General features: G+C 31.5%; 1 protein-coding gene across 1 annotated transcript in view; it reads right to left on the bottom strand.

Annotated features, from left to right (window-relative positions):
* The window catches only part of LOC130665914 (voltage-dependent T-type calcium channel subunit alpha-1G), a 48,033-nt gene extending 27,201 nt beyond the window's left edge, over nt 1-20,832 (bottom strand). Inside the window, exons 1-5 of the mRNA XM_057466544.1 lie at nt 20,621-20,832; nt 20,375-20,534; nt 19,794-20,303; nt 7,773-8,303; nt 7,496-7,688 (exon numbers count right to left, since the gene is read on the bottom strand). Of these exons, the coding sequence (XP_057322527.1) occupies nt 7,496-7,688; nt 7,773-8,303; nt 19,794-20,303; nt 20,375-20,534; nt 20,621-20,832 (1,606 nt within the window). The remainder of the gene's footprint in view (nt 1-7,495; nt 7,689-7,772; nt 8,304-19,793; nt 20,304-20,374; nt 20,535-20,620) is intronic.
* Nucleotides 20,833-22,192: the final 1,360 nt, after the last annotated feature.

Raw genomic sequence — 22,192 nt, 5'->3', positions numbered from 1 at the left:
GCAAATTCGAAAATAATAATAAACCAAATAGTGCGAATGATAAGCCCCAGAATAAAAATTCTTCTTACTTAATAAAATTAAAATCTACTGAAGTTCGCGATTTCATAATTAGTGCCAAAAAACATTTAAAAACAGTAAATATAAAGGATGTTTTCCCAACTTTGGTTGAGAAAACATTCAGAGGTCTGGTTCACGTTAATGAATTTTTAAATTCCGATACTTATAAATTACTTCTCAAGACTAAAGCTAAAGCAAAATTTTTAAATTATAAATATGTTTGGGTACGAAATGGTTTAATTTTTGTAAGGAAAACTGATGAAGTTGAACGTATTATTATCAGATCTGATTAAGATTAACATAAAAAAGATTTAATAAATGGTACTAATGATAAATTTACGTCTTTAAGGGTATTAAGTTTTAATATAAATAGTATTGTTGGCCATATATCTCAATTAACTCAGCAAATTGTTGAGAAAAATCCTCATATTATTGTTTTAGTGGAAACCTGGCTAAAACCTAGCATAAATAATGATCTACTCACTTTTAACGATTATTCTTTATTTAGAAGAGATAGAAATCTGATACAGCCACGGGTCGTTATGTACAGGGTGGGGGTGTAGCTTGCTACATCCATAAAACAATTAAAGCTAAATTATTGTACTCTTCAGTCTCTGATGATATAAATTCACCTGAATATATAATGTTAGATGTTATGTTGACCTGTGGTTCGCATACGTTACTAGCTGGTGTCTACAGACGTCCAAATGGCCATACGCTGCATGAATTTTTCAATACCTTCACGAAATATTCAACAAATTTTACAAATGTAATTATAGCAGGAGACCTAAACTGTAATCTATTAGATAACACTTGGACAGCAAATCATCTAAAGACATTCATTTATGAATCATCCCAATATTGTATACCTTATAATACTACGCATCCCAGTGGACATGGCGATTCATGGCTGGATGTAATCCTAGTAGATAATATTAGTAAATTAGGTACCTTTCATAAGTCAACATCTCCCTTTATAGCAGATCATAATTAGCTGTATTGTGAATATCATCTAAACTGTCCTAAACTACACGATAAATTTATAACTTTTAGAAATTACAAAAATTATGATCATGATGCTCTAGCAAATGCCTTAGTTATTGCCTTAAAACTTGATGATATTATTACAAAAAATTCTGATCCAAACGAATTGCTTGATCTATTTTTAAGTCGAGTTTTAGAGATATTAAACAAATATGCCCTTGAAATTACCATTAAAGTGACTAGAAATTCAAACTCCTGGATTACCAAAGATCTTAAATATAAATCTCATGAGCGTGACTTTCTCTATAAGCGAGCAAAAAGAACTAAAAATAAAAAATTACTTGCTTTTTATAAGGATATGAGAAAGAAACTAAAATTAGAATTAAATAATGCTCATGAAAACTACTTAAAAAGTCAACTAACTACTGTATCACCTGGTAAAACCATTTGGAATAAACTTAAACGCCTAGGATTAATAAAGACAAAACAAACTTCACCCCTGAATTACTTTGATGCGAGTCTTTTAAATGAGCATTTTGCAAATATAGTAAGGAAACATCCACCTTGTGATATAAACTTTGTAAATTCATTATCTTCCCTATATAAAAAAAAAGTGGAATGCTCCTTTAAGTGGCACCAAATAGACATTGTTGATGTGACGAAAGCTCTACATCTAATACTTCAAAAGACAAAAGGGAAAAGTCCTGATGGCTTAAATCTGAGTGGGTTACGTGATCATATACCACAAATATCTCTATTCTTAACTTCTCTGTTTAATCGTTCACTTGAGTCAGGTATCTTCTCACATATTTGAAAAATCGTTTTTATAATACCGCTAAACAAAGTTAGTCCACCAAAGTCTCCGTCTGATACGCGTCCAATTGCAAATTTATCGCACTTAAGCAAAGTAATTGAACGTATTATAGCAAATCAAGTAGTTGAATATTTAGAAGAAAATAATTTGCTTGACAAATATCAATCTGGATTCAGAAAGTTCCATAGTACTCAATCAGCCCTTTTTAAGCTCACTGAGGATATCAGATGTGCAATAGATAGAGGTGAATTAACTCTGCTGGTATTATTCGACCTTAGCAAGGCTTTTGATTATGTCAACCCGAAGGTGATATTAGTGGTTTTATTTGAACTAGGTTTTTCGATTAAAACTGTGACTTGGTTTTTCTCTTACTTGTCAAATCGCTCACAATCAATATTAAATAATCAAAACCACCCACTAGAGTTCCTTGATATAACATCGGGAGTACCCCAAGGTTCAGTCCTAGGGCCTATGTTGTTTTTAATAGTTATACATCTGGTAGTACGACAAATTACACACTGTAAATATGGTCTGTTTGCCGACGACAAATATATATATTATCACTTTAAACCTACTTCAGTAATCGAAGCAATTAGATTAGTAACAATTGATGCACAGGGGATTGCTGATTGGGCTAAAGATCATGGATTACAGGTAAACTTAAATACAACAAAATCTTTGATAATCGAGTCAAATAGTAAACTAAAATGCCTGGGCTTATTGTTAAACAATGATCTCTTATGGAAAAATTATGTTTCACAAACTGTTAGAAAAGTAAATGCTGCTCTATATACATTAAAAAGTCGGAAGAATATTTATACTACTGCTATCAGAAAACTTCTAGTCACTGCAACTATTCTTCCCCTTATTGATTATTGTACTGTAGTGCTTATTGATGCTACAGCTGACAATAATCTAAAATTACAGTGAGCATTAAATAGTTCAATACGATTTATTTATAATCTAAAGAGAGATGAATATATTAACCCGTACAGACATAAATTAAATTGGTAATCTGTGAAGTCAAGACGTCTATATTATTTAATCACTTATTATTATAAACTATTGCAAACAGGAAAACCTAGTTACCTTAGGGAATTATTTGTTGAAGATGAAGCTAGACGTTCTGAAAGATTAGCTATAAAAACAAATTTATAAAACTATGTACAAACCTTGGCCATTCGGCTGATTGCCTTGGCATATTAAATAAATACATACATACATACATGCATCTCAATCGGAACATTTATTCGAGAGATATCGTCGAAGAAAGAAATGTTAGAAATCGGGTTTTCATTGAAACGTTTAAATCAGTCATTAAAAAAACTTAAGACACTCGAGACATCAATAAAACACATCGATTGCTACCGTGAACATCAAAATCGGTTCATTAGTTCAAGAGATATCATCGGAGAAAAAATGATAAAAAACGGTTTTTAACGAATATCTTTAAAATGACTGAATCAATCATTTCCAAAATTTAATCAGCTCTAGAATTTGATAAAACGCGCCGATCGGCACCTCAAACATCAAAACCGGCTCATTCATTTGAGAGATATCGCCAGAGAAAGAAATGTTCAAAATCAGTTTTTCACGAATATCTTTGAAACAACTCAATCAAACGTTGCCAAAATGCAATCAGCTCTAGAATTTGATAAAACGCGAAGATTAACACCTCAAACATACGAGTCAGTTCATCATTTCAAAAGATAACGGTGTCAAGAGGTTAAACAAATAACAATTTATGTAATTTTTCCCAAGTAAATCATATCATAATGTACTAAAATTTATTCAGAATCATACAAACTCTTCGTCTTTATGGTCTCTTTCGATCACCTCGTAATATAATGTAACTCATTCTTCAGTTCAATAATACAATGATGGAAAAAATTAAAGGATCAAAAAAAAATTCCAAATTTTTGGGCTATTTTCAACAAGCCCTAACTTTGAGAGAAATGGTCGTACAAGAAATAAAGAAAAAGGAAATTGTAGCTCCAAGTGTCTACTTTTTGGATTAGAACTTCAAAATTTTTTAGCGTCAGCGGTTTTTGAGTAATCTTAGAAAAACCAGCGACAAAAAAATTTTCATATTTTTTGAATTTTTTTTTGTCTTCGGGCGTGGAAGAAATTTTTTTGGCTTAACCACTATGAGGATCGGATACCTTCATTATTCAGCTTTAATTTCTTTTTTTATGGATCTTGATACGTCCACTTCTCGCCGAGATATCGGGCTTCAAGTGAAAAACGATCCTTTCGTCTTTGATTATCGATATCTCAGAAACCAATGATCACACAGAAAGTTAATGGTGGGTTTTAAGAACTTGAATAAATTCCCTTTAACGATGAGCCATTACTTTTTCAAAAAAAAAAATTTTTCCTATCGTCACATGAATTTAAAAATGCAACAAAAAAGGGCTTTTTGGGGTTTTTCGGAAAATCAAGCGCTGAAACGAAAATATTGTGGAAATCGATAATGTTAACTGTGCATTTTACAGTTCAATATGTCCAAAAAAACCCTACAGAGAGCCAGATCAATCCAACCAGCCGTTTTTTTGTTTCACTCCATCAAATTTTTAAGAAAATTAAAGGATCACGTTTTTTGCTCTGAAAAGCTCATAATCTTTAACAAGATGGAAAAAATAATTTTCGGAGCTTCGTCTACAATTTCATGGCAGACAGTGCTTAAATTTCCAAAAAAAAAAAAAAGTTTTTTTTCAAAACAAAATTTTCAAAAAAATAAATTTTTTTTTTAATTTAATGACCGAGAGATCAGTAAAATCACGGAATGCAGCGGCGGAAACGTGTTAAAAAAGAAGAAAGTTTTTTTCAAAACAAAATTTTCAAAAAAAAAAATTTTTTTTTTTTGAAAATTTTGTTTTGAAAAAAAACTTTTTTTTTTTTTGGAAATTTAAGCACTGTCTGCCATAAAATTGTAGACAATGCTCCGAAATTTTTTTTTTTCGTCTTTTTAAAGATTATGAGCTTTTCAGAGCAAAACGCGTGATCTTTTAATTTTCTTAAAAATTTGAACGAGTGAAACAAAAAAACGGCTGGTTGGATTGATCTGGCTCTCTGTAGGGTCTTTTTGGACATATTGAACTGTAAAATGCACAGTTAACATTATCGATTTCCACAATGTTTTCGTTTCAGCGCTTGATTTTCCGAAAAACCCCAAAAAGACCTTTTTTTTGCATTTTTAAATTCATGTGACGATAGGAAAAATTTTTTTTTTCGAAAAAGCGATGGCTCGTCGTTAAAGGGAATTTATTCAAGTTTTTAAAACCCACCATTAACTTTCTGTGTGATCATTGGTTTCTGAGATATCGATAATCAAAGACAAAAGGATCGTTTTTCACTTGAAGCCCAATATCTCGGCGAGAAGAGGACGTATCAAGATCCATAAAAAAAGAAATTAAAGCTAAATAATAAAGGTATCCGATCCTTATAGTGGTTAAGCAAAAAAAATTTCTTCCACGCCCGAAGACAAAAAAAAAATTCATAAAATATGAAAATTTTTTTGTCGCTGGTTTTTCTAAGATTACTCAAAAACCGCTGACGCTAAAAAATTTTGAAGTTCTAATCTAAAAAGTAGACACTTGGAGCTACAATTTCCTTTTTTTTATTTCTTGTACGACCATTTCTCTCAAAGTTAGGGCCTGTTGAAAATCGCCCAAAAATTTGGAATTTTTTTTTTGATCCTTTAATTTTTTCCATCAGTGTATTATCAACAAAAAAATGGAAAATACCGTTTTCAATATTTTTCTTGGATGTTTCATGTATTAACGCTTTGATATTAAATCAGAACTTATTTAACTCCTTACTTCGATCACTTGCATTGATTTCTGCCTGAATATACTTTTTATTCTTTGTTGAACATACTCGTGGACAAATATTTGAACAACGCTCATTCATTAATTATTTTTAATTATTTTTAATTCTGAAATTAATTCTAAAATTAAAACTCTCAAGCAGCAGGGAGCTTTGGGGCTGGCCCGTAGGGCCAACCCACGCCTAGATTGTTTCAGATAACGCATATTCTCATTCCTTATATGTGCCAAAAGTTATACCAGTCTTTTGGCTTCATAGTGTTTGACGATTGCTACATGAATTAGTGCAATCGGTTCATTAGTTTGATAATGTTATCATCAACAGTTTTGAAAAATTACTATTTATGACGTTTTTTACCAGATGTTTCATATAATAACTAGCTGGTTTAATAAAAAGTTTACGAGACTCTTTCTATCAATCACTACTATCGATTTCTTGTAAAAAAATCGATCTGTCAGTTGACCCTGCGGGCCAGCTCAAAAACTTCCCGCTGTTTTCGAGCTCAAGAACCTCGAAAACATTATTGTGAATACATTTTCGAGCTCTTCGAGCTTGAAAATACGTTTGTATGCTGTTGTTTTCGAAAAAAAAACGTTTTTCACCATTTTTTCTCCAACGATATCTCTCAAACAAATTAACCGATTGAGACGGTTGAGGTGGCAATCGACGCGTTTTATCAAGTTCTAAAGCTGATCAAATTTTGGATTCGATTTATCGAGTCGTTATTGAGATATTTCAGGAAAAATGAAAAAAATTTTTTTTTTAATTCTTTCGACAACGGTTTCTCTTGAATGAATGAACCGATTTTGATGGTTGAGGTGGCATTCGACGCGGCTTATGAAGTTCTGGAGCCCAGTCCATTTTGGAATTAATCCATCGAGCACATTAAAAGTTATCCAGAAAAAACATTTTTGAAAAAACTTTATTTTTGGAACATCTCTGAACGAGCCCTACCGATCAAACTCAATTTTCTTACAGCTTCAACATATTGACAAGCCGCGTCGAATGACACCTTAAAGTTCAAAATCGGTTCAAAAGATACAGATATTTACATACGTACGTACGTACATACATACATACATACACTCAGACATCGTGAAATTAGTCAGAATAGCTTCCTAGGACCTCGAAACGGCGACATCTGATGGAAATTCGATTTTTGTAAATCGGACCGAAACCAATAACTTCCCTAATTTTTGAAAACTTACAATTTTCTTAGCGGGAAGTTAAAAATAAAATTTATCATGCATAATCGCGTGCAAAACTTCAAAGAAAATTCATTATTGATTATGTTTAATTTATCGAATTTTCGGAGGTTAATACGGAATGCCACTATTTTTGAGCTTGCGGGGCTCGGAAATACAAACGTATTTAAAGGCATTGTTGAGCTCGAAGAGTTCGAGCATGAATTGACAACAACAATGATTTCGAGCTCAAAGAGCTCAAGAACAGCAGGGATCATCCGCTTTTCAGATTTTGTATTTGATATTTTTATTTATACCGTTGTGTTTAATAATTGTTTCTGCGATATTTTATCGCTGTTTTGACGTACAGGTTCACATATCACTGGGTAAGATTGCTTTCAAACTTTTAATTTCGTTCGACATCATCCATATTAGTGTAAATCAATCTCAAAACATACTTATTTTAAGCGTCTGAACTCGTTTAAAAGTTATCCCTCCAAAATTAATTTATTACGCTAGATTAAAAAAACAGTTTCACAACAGTGGGATGTATTAGCTTTATGACAGTAGAACGCACCCAATGGTTTAGCGTTCGAGGCATGCAATATCTACGTTGAAAAATACTTACTTTTTCTATGTTTTTTGATTTGCTGAGCTTTTTTCAAAGCTCTCTTTAGACGTTCTTCTTTTTCTTGTTCTTCTCGACAACGGTGGAAATTTTCTACTACAACTCCGACGAACATATTCAGGATGAAAAATCCGACAACAAGAATGAATGATATGAAATATAATATTCTCCATTCAGAAAAGTTTTCTTTAGGCTATAAAATAAAACATAGCTAATGGAATATTAATAATGTTACAGATAATTACTTGAGGCTAAATTCACACAAAATAATATTAACCTGTTGATCAATTCCGACGGCATCAATACCAGTATACATAATATCAACCCATCCATCTCGGGATGACAATACAAATAGCGACATTAAAGCTTTTCCCAAGTTATCAAAATTATACTTTCTGTTGATCCATACATTTCTTCTATCCATTAAACAGTCAGTTTTATTTCGAACATTGGTTATGTTAGGACCATCACAATAGAAAAATGTTCCTTTGAAAAGCTGCACTCCCAAAATTCCAAAAATAATGAAGAATGTACAACAAATTAGAACGATATTACCGATCGGTTTTACTGATGATATTAAGGTTAGAACAACGAGTTTTAATCCAGGCGCACGATTAATAACTCGCAGTGGACGGAGAGACCGTAATAGTCGGAAAACTTTTAATATTCCAAGTATTCGAGAGCTGTTCGTTGAAATCAAAGATATAAAAAGATCTATTATTGAAATAAGGACAAGTATGCCGTCCATGATATTCCATCCAGATGTAAAGTAGGCATCTGAGCCTTTAATCATACTGGAAGCCACGATCTATAAGAAAAGGTCGTTTCAATATATTTTCATTTTTCTCGTTTCTGGATTAATTTTAGAGATGTGTTAAAAAAACTACAAAGATCTTTCTCAGTAAATTGTTCTCAAATTTATAGAATAAGACACGACTCAAATTCTAGATTTATTAAAACTAGTATTGTAATTATTTTCTTTTAGATTCATAAATCTTATTGGTTATTATATAGAAGTGGGGCTCCCCTGTTTTTTGGCTATAAAAAATCGAAAAATAAAGATATCCGAGAATTTTTGTTTTTCATTTTGTTCTACTCTTCGGCGGATTTATGGTAAAAATTGGATCAATACCTAAAAAATTCAATTTCATAAAGATTTTGGCGATTGAAAAGTCAAAAAATTAAATTTTCGATTTTCAATCAAATATTTGAGCATTAAAACGTTTTTTTTTTTTTTTTCTATTTTTTTTCTTGTTGCGCATTGAAAATAGAATAATTTGAAAAAAAAGTCGAATAACTGAATTAGAAAAATTTTTACAGCGTTTTCACTGTTTTGCTAATCTCATAAATTGGGGATCCACTGTTTTTTGGCTATAAAAAATCGAAAAATGAAGATATCCGAGAATTTTTTTTTTCATTTTGTTCTACTCTTCGACGGATTTATGGTAAAAATCAAATCAATTCTTAAAAAATTCAATTTCATAAAGATTTTGGCGATTGAAAAGTCAAAAAATTAAATTTTTGATTTTTCATCGTATATTTCAATAAAATTATTCAGATAGGAAATAAATAAATAAATTTAGTTTATTATGAATAATATAATTACACAATAAATCAATCTCAAGAACGTTCAATTTAATTTGCGTGGGTATCTACAATACTCTCATAAAATTTTTGGATCGTCGAGTAGAACTCATGAAGACGTAATCGATGGTCAGCATAATAACGACAAAAGAAAAATTCGGCTATATATGCTGACATATATTCGTCACGCCTTCCAAATCTCGGAATATTTGCTCTTGCATCTCGCCAGGACCTTTCAATATTCTGCGTATGCGCTCCATCTTCCGGGTTCACAAAATTTAATGAGTGATTAACTTTAAGATGTTTAAAACCTGTAATAAATACAGAGAGATATTAATAATTAGTGAAAAATAATATTTCAAGTAAAAAAAAAAAATTCTTTCACTATTAATTTTCTTAGAAATTTGTATGAAAAATTATGTCATTTTTTCGTAATTGATACGATGGCAAATTTTCTGATTGGTAAATACCAATATTGTTAAGTTTCGATGCGGTGTAGGAGTGAAGTTTCGGTAGGGTCCAGGGGCGACGCCCCGGTGGGGGTTGGGGGGCGAAGCTCCCCAATATTTGAAAATAAAAATGAGTATAACGATCGACCCTGAAAGCTATTCCTTCAACTTCCCGCTAATTTCAATCGCGAAGCAATCGTAATGTAGCCTGTTGTGACATTTCTTCTTTGAGCTTAAAAACACATTTTAGGAAATAACGTCAAGTACGGTGGTGAAACCAATAACTTCCTGGTTTTCAAAAAATCTTCGATATTTCTAGCGGGAAGTTAAGAATTTAAAAGTAATAATTTCCCAACAATTGCCTCTACTCTAATAATTGAAATTCCATCACAAATATTCAGAAAAAATAGAGTATTTCTTCAAGAAATTCATGATGAAATTTAGAGTGAAAAAATGGAACAAATTACTGTAAATACTTTTTAGAAAATTTGAAAATTGTAACTTTTTAAACTTCATTATGAATTTCAACACAAATTACAACACACATTAACTAAAAAATTGTTCCATTTTTTCAATTCAAAATTCATCAAAAAATTCTTGAAGATATATAGTATATGAAATTAATTACCTTCATCTTCCAAGCAATCACAAGCACGCCAGCAATCAGAGATGATAGTGGTATGTGGACGAATTTTACGCTTAATGACCTCTAAAAGTGTTTTTTGGGTGCGGTCAGGAACAGCCTCCATAAACACTTTATTGGTTTCACGTTCAATTCCGCCAAATATCCACCTACCATCAATGACTCTTCCACGATTATATTTCCGCTTTCCGAACTTAGCTTCATATATCTCCACAATTTTTCCTCGACCTCCAATTTTTTTATCAGAATTTTCAATCACCCAATACTCCAATACTTCTCTGATGAAAGAACTCCAATCGGAGTAAGTATTGGGTGATAAATTGAACTCGCGTATCAAAAACTCTTGATGAGGAGGATTCATCAATAAATATTCACCGACGAATAGGCAGCACTTTTCAGGTGTCAAATGTGCTTCAGCAAACCAAGATCCAGATCGCAATGATCTTTTAAAATTGCAGCTTGTGACTACTTTTTTTTATTCACAGTTTCAGTGGTTCGTCTCTGGCACCTCCAACGTAAATTGTCGAGGTCGAGATCACAAATTCGCCGAAAAGATGTGCATCTCACTTTTTTGGACAAGGCTGCATGTCGAAATAAAAAATCCACTGTCTTCTCACGATCGTTAAAAATGGTCATAGCTTCAAATAATTTGATGTCGCAACCAATACAGGGGATTTTACGACTAAAAAAATTAACGTGAATGATTAGTGATTATTATTTAACAGATATAATTTCATGTCAGTAAAAATAGTAAAAAAAAGAGATGAAATTATGGATAATATTAATAATAATTAATTTTTTATCAGTAGTTATATTTAAATAATACGTACCTTCTTGATGTAGTCATAATATTATTCGTAACAATTAAAATTTAAATCCTAATAATTATTCACAAATTATTTCAAACAATGAAATCAGCCAGAATTTATTGATAATTAATAAATTAGATCAAATATAACAATGGAGACATAAATCGAAATTTCATATTTAACTAAATATCTACCTTTTGTAAGTATCGCCATCTAGCTTAAAATAATGAAATCATCTGTATATGATGAAATCATGTTACCGACGGTAGATAAAATTTGAAAATTTAAATGAAAATTTTTTATTATTTTAAAAATTTATGCAAATATATAAATTATCAATGTCAAAAATTTCTTATACATTGTTGAAAATTATTTTTATTTTATTGTACATAACTATTTTTTTTTATTCAAAAATTATATAATGAATTAAAAAATTATTAATGTTAAAATTTTTTTTATTTAATTGTAAATATTGTAATTTTTTATTTAATTTATACATTTAAACAAGTTATTGTTGTTGAAATTTTTTTAATTTTAATAATTTACAAAAAAAATTAATTCAAACTATCAAAATCAAAATATTGATTTATTGATTGTTTAGTTGCGAAAATCACTATGAAATTTACTGTTTTTGAAGTAAACATTAAAATCATCGTGAAACCAGTCAAAAGTAGAGCAAATAAAAAAAAAAAATAATATGTCAATTATACAAATATTCATGACCAAACATGTAATTTAACAAATTATTTAAAAAATGGAATAAAATCAAAAACGATAAAATGCTGTAAAAATTTGAAAAATTGAGTTATTGTAATATTATTTTTTATCAAATTATTCTATTTTATGCGCAACAAGAAAAAAAATCGGTCTGTCATTTGACCCTGCGAGCCAGCCCCAAAACTTCCCGCTATTTTCGAGCTCGTTGAGCTCGAAAACACTATTGTAAATACATTTTCGAGCTCTTCGAGCTCGCAAATACTTTTGTATGCCATTGTTTTGTAAAAAACCATTTTTTAGCATTTCTTTCTCCCACGTTTTGTCAAGTTCTAAAGCTGATCAAATTTTGGATTCGATTTATCGAGTCGTTATTGAGATATTTCAGGAAAAATAAAAAATTTTTTTTTTTAATTCTTTCGACAACGGTTTCTCTTGAATGAATGAACCGATTTTGATGGTTGAGGTGGCATTCAACGCGGCTTATAAAGCTCTAGAGCCCAGTCCATTTTGGAATTAATCCATCGAGCACATTAAAAGTTATCCAAAAAAAACATTTTTGAAAAAACTTTATTTTTGGAATATCTCTGAACGAGCCCTACCGATCAAGCTCAATTTTCTCTCGGCTTCAAGATATTGACAATCCACGTCGAATGACACCTTAAAGTTCAAAATCGGTTCATCCGTTCAAAAGATACAGGTATTTACATACGTACGTACGTACATACATACATACATACACTCGGACATCACCTTGAAATTAGTCAGAATAGCTTCCTAGGACCTCAAAACGTCGACATCTGATGGAAATTCGATTTTCGTAAATCGGACCGCAACCAATAACTTCCCGAATTTTTTAAAATTTACAATTTTCTTAGCGGGAAGTTAAAAATAGAAATTATAAAAAAAAAAGTTTTAATGCTTAAATAATCGATTGAAAATCAAAAATTTAATTTTTTGACTTTTCAATCGCCAAAATCTTTATGAAATTGAATTTTTTGGGTATTGATTTAATTTTTTCATAAATCCGCCGAAGAGTAGATCAAAATGAAACAAAAAATTTGTGAAAAACTCTATTTTTCGATTTTTTATGGCCAAAAAACAGGGGAGCCCCACTTCTATGTAATTACCATCTTATTAAATAAAATTCTATCAGGGTCACTATATCAAATCTCAATAAAAATTTCTTGAAATCAAATAAGCTTTAGACGAGCCTAACCATGATGCTAGAGCCTAAATAAGCCTGAAATAATAACAAGTAAGACTAAACTAATGTTTGATGTCATATCAATCAGTGAATTCACCAATTATCTGAGAATCCATGAAAACGTGAGCCATAAGGGCAATAAGAGAAGCTCAATTTTTCGTGAGTCTCTAGAATAAAATGTGGCATCGTTTTTGAGTGGAAAAGTTTTTAATGAACCCTGTTTCGATATTTCGAGTTTCAGTCTCTATACAGCCGATCAAAACAACCTTATCATAGCCTAATACCGCAAATTACGAATGTTTCTGCCCGATGATAACCACTCATTTTGTATACTTAAATGAAAGTCGTGATTTTCTAATAAAGTTTTAAAAAATTTAATGTGAATGATAAAACTCTTTATTTATTCTGTGATACCATAAATTGCAAATCACAATTTACGCTCACGCTAGTAGATGATCACACCATTCGACTCAAATTATCTTGATTCTGACTGCTACTGACAATGAAACTTCAAGTTCCGATGCAGGCAATCATGAAAAATATAGTGCGTAATACTAGGTACATCACGATGTCAGGCTGTGGGTAATGTCAGCGTTCGTCTACATCTTGGCAGCCGACTGCACTTTTTCTGAAATCGTTTTGTTTTATTCATAATTGATAACCCAATTCAATAATCATTACGATTTCAATAACTATGATGATTCATATCCAATCCGAAATGCTCAAAATTTGTTATTAAAAGTTTTTTTTTGTCAAAAAGTTGATATTACCACAAATTTATTTTTTACATTTGTATACAATATTTACGTTTAAATTACTTCTTTTTCATCTAAATTGTTTATAAACAATTTCCCAGATCAAATTTATTCAATTGTCAAATCAAATTATTTTTCACTTATTCTGAACAGGATATTCTGTTTCGTGTCCCTCACCTCTCTTTCTTATTCTATCTATAGTATAAATTTCATTGAACGATATCGTAATTTAATTTTTTTTTTATTTACTTGAAGTACCGCAAGGTTATAATTTGATTATCCGTTTGGCCGTAAAAATTTTTAATTCATTTTAATCTTTTATCTACTGGCTAGAAATTGAACAAAGTACAGAACAATAATATATTTATTCAAACAGTTTGTCGATAATTGAATCAATTATTTTCCATTTCTTTATCAGTTATTCTTTGGTATTATAATAAATATACTAATTACACTTGCGCGATTGCATACGTGGGTCAGCGCAGTGGATAGCATCAACGACTTTGAATCGGAAGGATGCAGGTTTGAGCCCAGCAGTCACTGGGATTTTTTCATTAATTATATTCATGTATAATTTTTTTATGGAACGTTCCTAATACATTAGATTTAATTTTGGATCGAATTGAACCTATCTTATTTTTTGCAATTTATTTTTTGTTTATTCAGGATCCCTGGGGAAAAAGGTTTAGACCACATATAATGATATCTGATCAAATCTGATTAGACCCGGCAAGATCTTGTCATATAGAGACATTTTAAAAGTCTGGCCAGATCTGCTTTGCCAGATCTGATCAGATATAATTTTATGTGGTCAGATCTGAACCTTTGAATACATGTTACTTTTTCAACACAACATTATTTACTCAACTCAGTGTGCAATCAATTTCTACATAATTATTTTAATTAATTTTAATTAAATAATAGAGCTCACTGACTCAATTTCCGTTCAAGTATTTTTGTATTCATGAGCTCAATCAATTTCACAGCATTAATGAATAAAATCAACGATTCTATGTAACCCAGTGATATTTATGCTTTGACAAGCAAAAATAATGTGATATATTTAAATATGCTTATTTTCCATTATTTCAAACACCAACCAGTCCTGGCATATATTTTATAAATTACTTATCCAACACCTACGATACGAAAAAATAAGTAAAGTGGATTGTTTTTATACTCTCATCCGAAAGATTAAAAAAACAAAAAAATTTTATAAATTTCTGAGTACAGTTATATGGAGTTCAAAAACCTCCTTCGTATCGTCTTTGATCGTCACCGTTTTGCGAATCGATATAAAGCATAGCTGGAATGCATTATAACCGGGACTTTTCCGTGTACGTGTGACCTACAAGTCCAAGCCTCGAGTTACAGTTGGCGACTGCAAAATTTATTTACAGGCGCCACCAAGAGATTTTAGATTTTGATCTTGGTCTACTTGGCCTCCTGGTACCAAGTATAATTTTTGACTAGCTCAGGATTCAGGTTGGGTTCACCCGCTTTCTGGTCACGACGAACGTTATGATGATTGAGAGCGAGGTTTAGGAAAAATGTCTGGCTACAGTTAATTCGGTTATGAAGAAAATTAACAATTTATTATTTATTTACCCGACAAGCAACGAGACGACTTTACATTAATGATAAATTTTCACTGACTCTATATAATTACAAAATTTATTTATTATTAAATTATTTGATTTAAACTTGAATAAAATCTACGCAGACGTCGCCCAAGATGGCAGACGCTGACGTGGGACAGCCACGTTTTCTCAATATTAACAATTTTATATATATATAAACTTTAACTGAGTAATTTATTTCTAAGCAATGATAACAGTTTAACTTGTCCAATTTATTTTCACTCCCGTTGTGACTCGAGCTCACAGGTTTTGTAGAGTACCACTCGTAACAAAAAGTGTGATGACTTCAACGTCGAATATAATAAATTATCAACCAATAACACCTACGTCTCGTGAGTTTCTGGCGTAGTCCTCCATGTCCAGGAAACCTCCAGCCTGATGATTCCTTTTGACCAATTCACACTCTCCCGAATCGCGGTCCAGGTGCAGTTGTGGGCAATCGCTCCAGCAGCTTCCGTCGTCCAAATTTATAAATTAAAATATCTCTCCCCTCAGCTCACGTAAAACAAATGTTACGGCCAACCAACAAATTTAGGGACACTTCTCACCAAAATGGTTTGACTTTGACCGGTGTCTGTGCGACGACGAAAAAGAGCGAGAAACCTCTAGCCAGGACTCATATACTCTGGCCTCAGACTTCTGCGCTTGCGCCTAAAACAACTCTCCAACCGACCGTAGGACCCAAACTTTAGTTTTTTCTTCGTTATTATCCAGAGATAAGCTCCCACAAGTGACACTAGTCTCCAACTCCTTGACCGCGTAGTTTAAGTTTTTCCAAATTACCCCGTTACAGCATCGTAATGCGCCTTATAGAAAGTATATGGTTTCTTATATAAATCGCGTCCAAATGATCTATCGCGACATTTTGCATGCGGAAATAACCGGAAGGGGTACGCTAATTGAAGCGAAGAAATTAGAAATCGAAAAAGATAAAATCTCCGCTTTTCTCAATGGTATTCCACTTTTTTTTCAAGTACAATGTTTGCTAAAACCGCTCACTACGTTTGATCAAACATATGCGTCGTTGATCACTGCGTTCAGAATTCCGTAAGATAACGCAGAACGCTTTCAAACATCAGTAGTGGCCACAGTGGCCCACATTTAGGGTTATAATTTAAAAAAACCAAATCCGGGATGGAAAAAATGTAACTGATGACAACGGTAAATTTAGTAACTATAATAAATACCTGGACTTTATTAAGAAACGATTTATTTATTTAAGTCCCAGTTCCTCTAAAAAAAATGATTACGAATTAGATCAGCGAGTACGAAAAATTGTTCCGTTACCGGAAAATTAGACTCTCGTGGTTAGTTTTGATGAGGGCTGACGGAAGTTCTTATATAGAACGAGTCATCCCGTCAATTTTAAACGAACAATTAACACAATCTGTACAAGGACAGTATCGAACCTAAACAAAACTGAGCATGGGAGCAAACCATTTTGCGTGGAATGCCCTATATATTTTATCATATTGCTCATAGAATATATCTGTGATTTACTGACTTTATTCGAGAAATGCTTACGATTATTAGGTAGATTTCTTTAGAAACCAGACTATTGCAATGAGTCTTATAATCGAATTATCAAAAAATTTCGCTACCATATATCTTATTTTACCTAGTAGAGTCAAAAAATACCATTCACTCAAAAGTTTATATATGCATGTATGTATGTATGTATATATATATATATATATATATATATATATATATATATATATATATATATATATATATATATATATATATATATATATATATATATATATATATATATTTGGCGACGATACTTTAGGATTAGATTGCAATAATCACTGCCTAAGTCGCCAACTACCAAAGAGTGAAACGTTGTGAAAGAGGATGAAAAGAGGAGAGATAGATAAATGAATTTGTGGGGAGAGAGGCGTTTCCTCTAAGTATACGATAGCTGAGACTCCTCAGTTAGGTGTGTCTATCGTATACCTCACCTAAGACGCCGAGTTGGAAGTAACATGTTGGAAATGTTATATATTGAAATAGGTGTAGGTACGAGATACTGCGAGAGGCGCGAGTTGTAGATGCCATCTCGCGGAGTGAAGCCGAACCACCACACACATACATATATATATATATATATATATATATATATATATATATATATATATATATATATATATATATTGTGATGTTATTTTTCGTATGGGGGTCAAATCAAAGTGAACGTCACAAACACCAACGAATTTTATTGTATTTACGAGCATGGTAACTCAAGACTTATAATTTAGCTTACAGTAATTTACGATTTTTATACAGATTTTCGATCAAGTTATAGTTTAAGAATTAAATATGGAGTAACGTTTGGCTACAGTTATGAATTTTTGGATAAAGAAAATAAGAATTAGAATCAGAATTATTGAAAATTAGTATGGGATATGGTTTGAGATTAAAGTTTGGGAAAATGATTGTTTGAGTTTTGGATTTTTAGTATTTTGAGTATGTGGACGAGTCAGTGTTACCGTGGAGCGGGACTTGAATTAGTCACCCGGTATCATCTGATGATAAAACCTAGTTCTATCCCTCTGAGACTTCTTGGTTGATTGCAGAGGTCTAGCTGAGATGCTAGTGCTCCAGTATATAAGGAATTTGACGGATCCAGAATGGGATCAGCTTTGGAGTTTTGGTTTGGCAGGCCTCAACAGTAATTTTGTGACCGTTGCTGTTGTGGAAGCCGTTTGGTCATTTTTAAATTATTAGTCTGACAGGCCTCAGAGGACAAGTCATGACCACTTGTACCGCTGAGGAAGTCATAGGTCACTTAGTTTGTAAGTTTTATGATCCCAGCTGAAGTCTGTTCCAGGAGAGCAACTGCCAAGGATATCCATACTCAGAATGGGTTTAGTGAGTACGTTCGGTGAGGACTTGAGCCTCCAGTTACCGTTATAGGAAAGATTGAGTTGGATTTGAGAATTTAGAATATAGAGGTCAGTTATTGATAACGATAGGATTGAGTTTGGGGTTTTAGAATTGAGAATTGAGAGAGAGAAGTCGAAGGGAGACCTTCGAAGAGTACGGACGTGAGTATTCGACTCTAGTCGCTTGAAGCGAGTAGACGTGTGCAGTAATGGCGCTACAGTTCAAGACATTGCGGAAAGATAGAGATTAAGATTATTGCTACAGAAGTATTATTTAAAAACAGTGTAAGACGTTACTTGATCTTTATTCACCAGACATCAGGTATGAACTAATTATTATAAATAATTAATCGAGTTCGAGTCAAAAGTCTTGAGGTATTATGCTCCTGTTTTAATTAAAGAAAAGATTTAATATCTGAGAGAATTATGAGAATAGTGTTACATTATTAGAGTTACGATCACGTTTTATTGTTAATATTATTTTATAAAAGAATTATAAGAAATATGTTTGGTTGATGAACCAATTAGTGTCTAATTAACATCGAAATGAGACCCATGTACGTTAGTTTTACGATTTTGCTAAAGAGAGTGTTCTAGAGTATCGGGTCTATAATTATCGTTCTAGATTACCAAATATTATTTGATTATCATTTAGTTCTAGTTAATTGAGTGATTTATTTGTAAGATATCGATACGTATCGTTTAGACGTCAATTTACTTTCTGTTAAGATTAATTTTAATATATTCAGCATTCGTTATAGAGAAAATTATTATTTGTACTGAGCTATCGTATTTTATTTATTGTTAAATAGAGTTTTGAGATTATTTGTTGTTAAATAAAAGTTGCAAATTTAAAATGAATCTACATGACTTTGGGAATGATGTAACCCGGACCACTCCCTCTCTCCATAAACCTACACACTGAGCGACACCATGGCATACCGTAACTCTGCTTTTAGTTTTCCAGTCTCCGTTTTGTTTTGCTAATAAGTTCTGAGCACTTTGTTAAGTTTTAGTTTTAGTTTTGTCTATGCGTGGTTTTGGTGATAATTCCACAGATCAAAAATTATCCAAAACTTCATGATTTACTGGTTTGGTGATTCCAGTGATAAAAATTACCTGGCGCCCTATTCGTATTGAGACTGGAGGCTAAAGGCAGAGAACGAAGTTATAGCGCAGAAATTAGCGTCTAGTTTTTGTGTTATAATATATATATATATATATAAGGGTGATTCGTTTGGAACGACTATTTTTTTTGAAATAAAAAAATCTGGGCATCGGTTGGCCCTGCAGGCCAGCCCTTTCAACTTCTCGCTGTTTTCTAGCTCTAAGAGTTCGAAAATTTATTCACAACATTGTTTTCAAGCTCCTTGAGCTCGAAAACAGCGGGAAGTTTTAGGGCTGGCCCGCAGGGTCAGCTAGATTCAGATTTTTTTTTGTGTAGACATCTATTCTTTCAAGTTCAGATTTAAATTATCAAATTCTCGACTTTCTGTATCGAATTGTGGAAAATTATTCCCTGAGTTAAATGTTAAATGTAATTACAGGTTTTTTCAACCGAATTATCGTCGATACAAAATGAGTATAGTGGTATTATAATAATTACCTTTATCAACATCTCCGAAGCAAATATAGCTGTAAAAACGTTATTTGCGATTGAAAGGAAAGCTCTTTCCAAGCTATTAGATAATATTGTTGGTCGCTCCATTGCCAAAGTAATACAATTCAAACCTATGAACGACAATAAAATATTGTCACACCATTTACTTTCAACAAACCATTGGCATAATCGACGAAATTTATTTTGAGAGGAAAATATATAAAGAGAATGATGTTGACGTTTTTTCAAATAATCATCCAATATCGACATCCAGCTGTAGATTTTGATGCTATTTTTTGAATGGATAGCTTTTTGCTCATTTACAACAGATTTTTTTCTCTGATTCTCAATGTCTTTTATATAGTTCTGATTGTTTGAATTATTTTTCATCCCCTTTGATTCTTCTATTGTTAGAAATTTAGAGAACTTATTATAGCGAGCTAGAACTTTGTGTGCTTGGACGATTTGATAATTATGGTATAAATTTTTAGATTTTTGTAGGTTAGTCCATTTGATCTAAGGACAGTTAAACACAATTATCATTCACATTTGAATAATTTCACTCTTAAAACAGATATCCTTCATACCTTATACAAAGTTTTATGATGTTGTTTAGTGGTCAGTATTCTTTCATAAGTAGACTTTTTCGCATCTGATTTTAAATTATAGAGCTGTTTTTTGTAATGTATATGCTCATTTTGGTTTCGTTCCACATGAAGAGAAAAATCATCAAATAATAGTTGACAGCTGAGAAAAAAAAGTTACTTAAATGCTTTATAGATATTATTTGCAGTTGATAACAACAGCTTATTTAACATTTTAATGATTCAAACCTTAGAATCGCCGGAATACCACCCTTTTTTACTATCAAATTATCTAATGAGATACTGTAATAGTGTGATTCATCTGTATTGCTTATCAATAATTCGAACAAATCTACGCTTGTGCATTTGATAGAAACGATATATTCCACTATTCGCAGTCGAGATGAATTTTTATTCAGAGCAAAGACAAATTTAAATCCTGCTGGTTTCACTTGAATCATTTTTAAGTGGAATTCTGATAATTCACATATATCATTTTCTAGAAAAGACAGCTTTTAAGTTAAGAGGTGCTGTTAACGAAAAATTTCTAAGATTAAATTTCTATTACCTTTCAGCTTTTGGTAAAATAAACGTACATTTATGTATGGATTCGCTGTTTTGACGAAGATAGTTTTAATTGAATCCTGATCACATTGTAATCCATAAAGTATAAAAGGCAATCGACATTTACTTGAACTAACACTTCTTTTTTTTACGAGAAAACACTTGAGTATTTGAATGCAACTGGTTGTTACTCGTGTATAGTTCCAACCATTACTATATCTGTATAAAAATTCTTTTGCTATTTTTAATGTTCCCAGAGAATCAAATAAACGCTGAAAGAAAAAAATCCAAATGAGAAGCTGTGAAACACATATTTAAAGTTTATCAATTATCAAACCTATGTTTTCTTAATTTTAAAAAGAAAATCAGGTTTCTATGAATTTTCTAGTGAACACACTAATGCAACAGATTGTACGTACATTGTACATTCTATCGATCTAAATTTTACGTGTAAATGAGACTTCAAATTTGTGATGTATATATGACATTAAAATTACAAACATGTGACTTATCGAATGACATCACGTAAGTGACCTAAATGTAACGTTATATTGATATCTCATAGTCGCATTATCCTGAAATTCTAGATGACATTCGCGATATCACGCCAGAAGTACATAAAAAAATTAACTCATAATTATACGTGACGTGGCCCTATAAGTAACAAATCTCTCGTATATCATCAGCATCAACTTTACATCACAATGTGATATCTTGGGTATGTTAATATTGATACGGCATTTTTATAGAAAAATAGCTAAGTGTATTTTCCATCAAAATAATTTATCTCTTTTTTGTATAAAATTTTTCTTTGAAATGATGTATTTATTTTGACGGCATTATGATTTAGAGGTTTCTGTAACAAAGTTGTATACTTGTCATAATTATGATTAAAATTTTTATATTTAATTGATTAAAAATAATATTTAATGTAGAAACAAAGAGGTTTATCTTAAATTAGTGAAATATACTTTTTCTACTTTCCTGCTAAGTAACTTGTAAATTTTTAAAAATTTATATTTATATTTATATTTATATTTAAAATAATAAAACTAACATTAAACTATTGATATTATCGATATTTCTAACAAGACTTTTTCTTCGTTTTGACATTTTTCGCATTTAATCTTTCTAGTAATTTTTTTCTGCATAAGAATATTGTTCGTAATTGTGAATTTGAGATTCTCATACTGCTTGTCAAAAATTATTACTTTATTGATAAAAATATACATTGTTTATAATAATAAAATACCCATA

This window comes from Microplitis mediator, chromosome 3 (assembly GCF_029852145.1).
Source record: "Microplitis mediator isolate UGA2020A chromosome 3, iyMicMedi2.1, whole genome shotgun sequence".
NCBI classification, from domain to species: domain Eukaryota; kingdom Metazoa; phylum Arthropoda; class Insecta; order Hymenoptera; family Braconidae; genus Microplitis; species Microplitis mediator.
The sequence above is the reverse complement of the archived record's forward strand: the minus strand, read 5'-3'. Positions and strand labels throughout refer to the sequence as shown.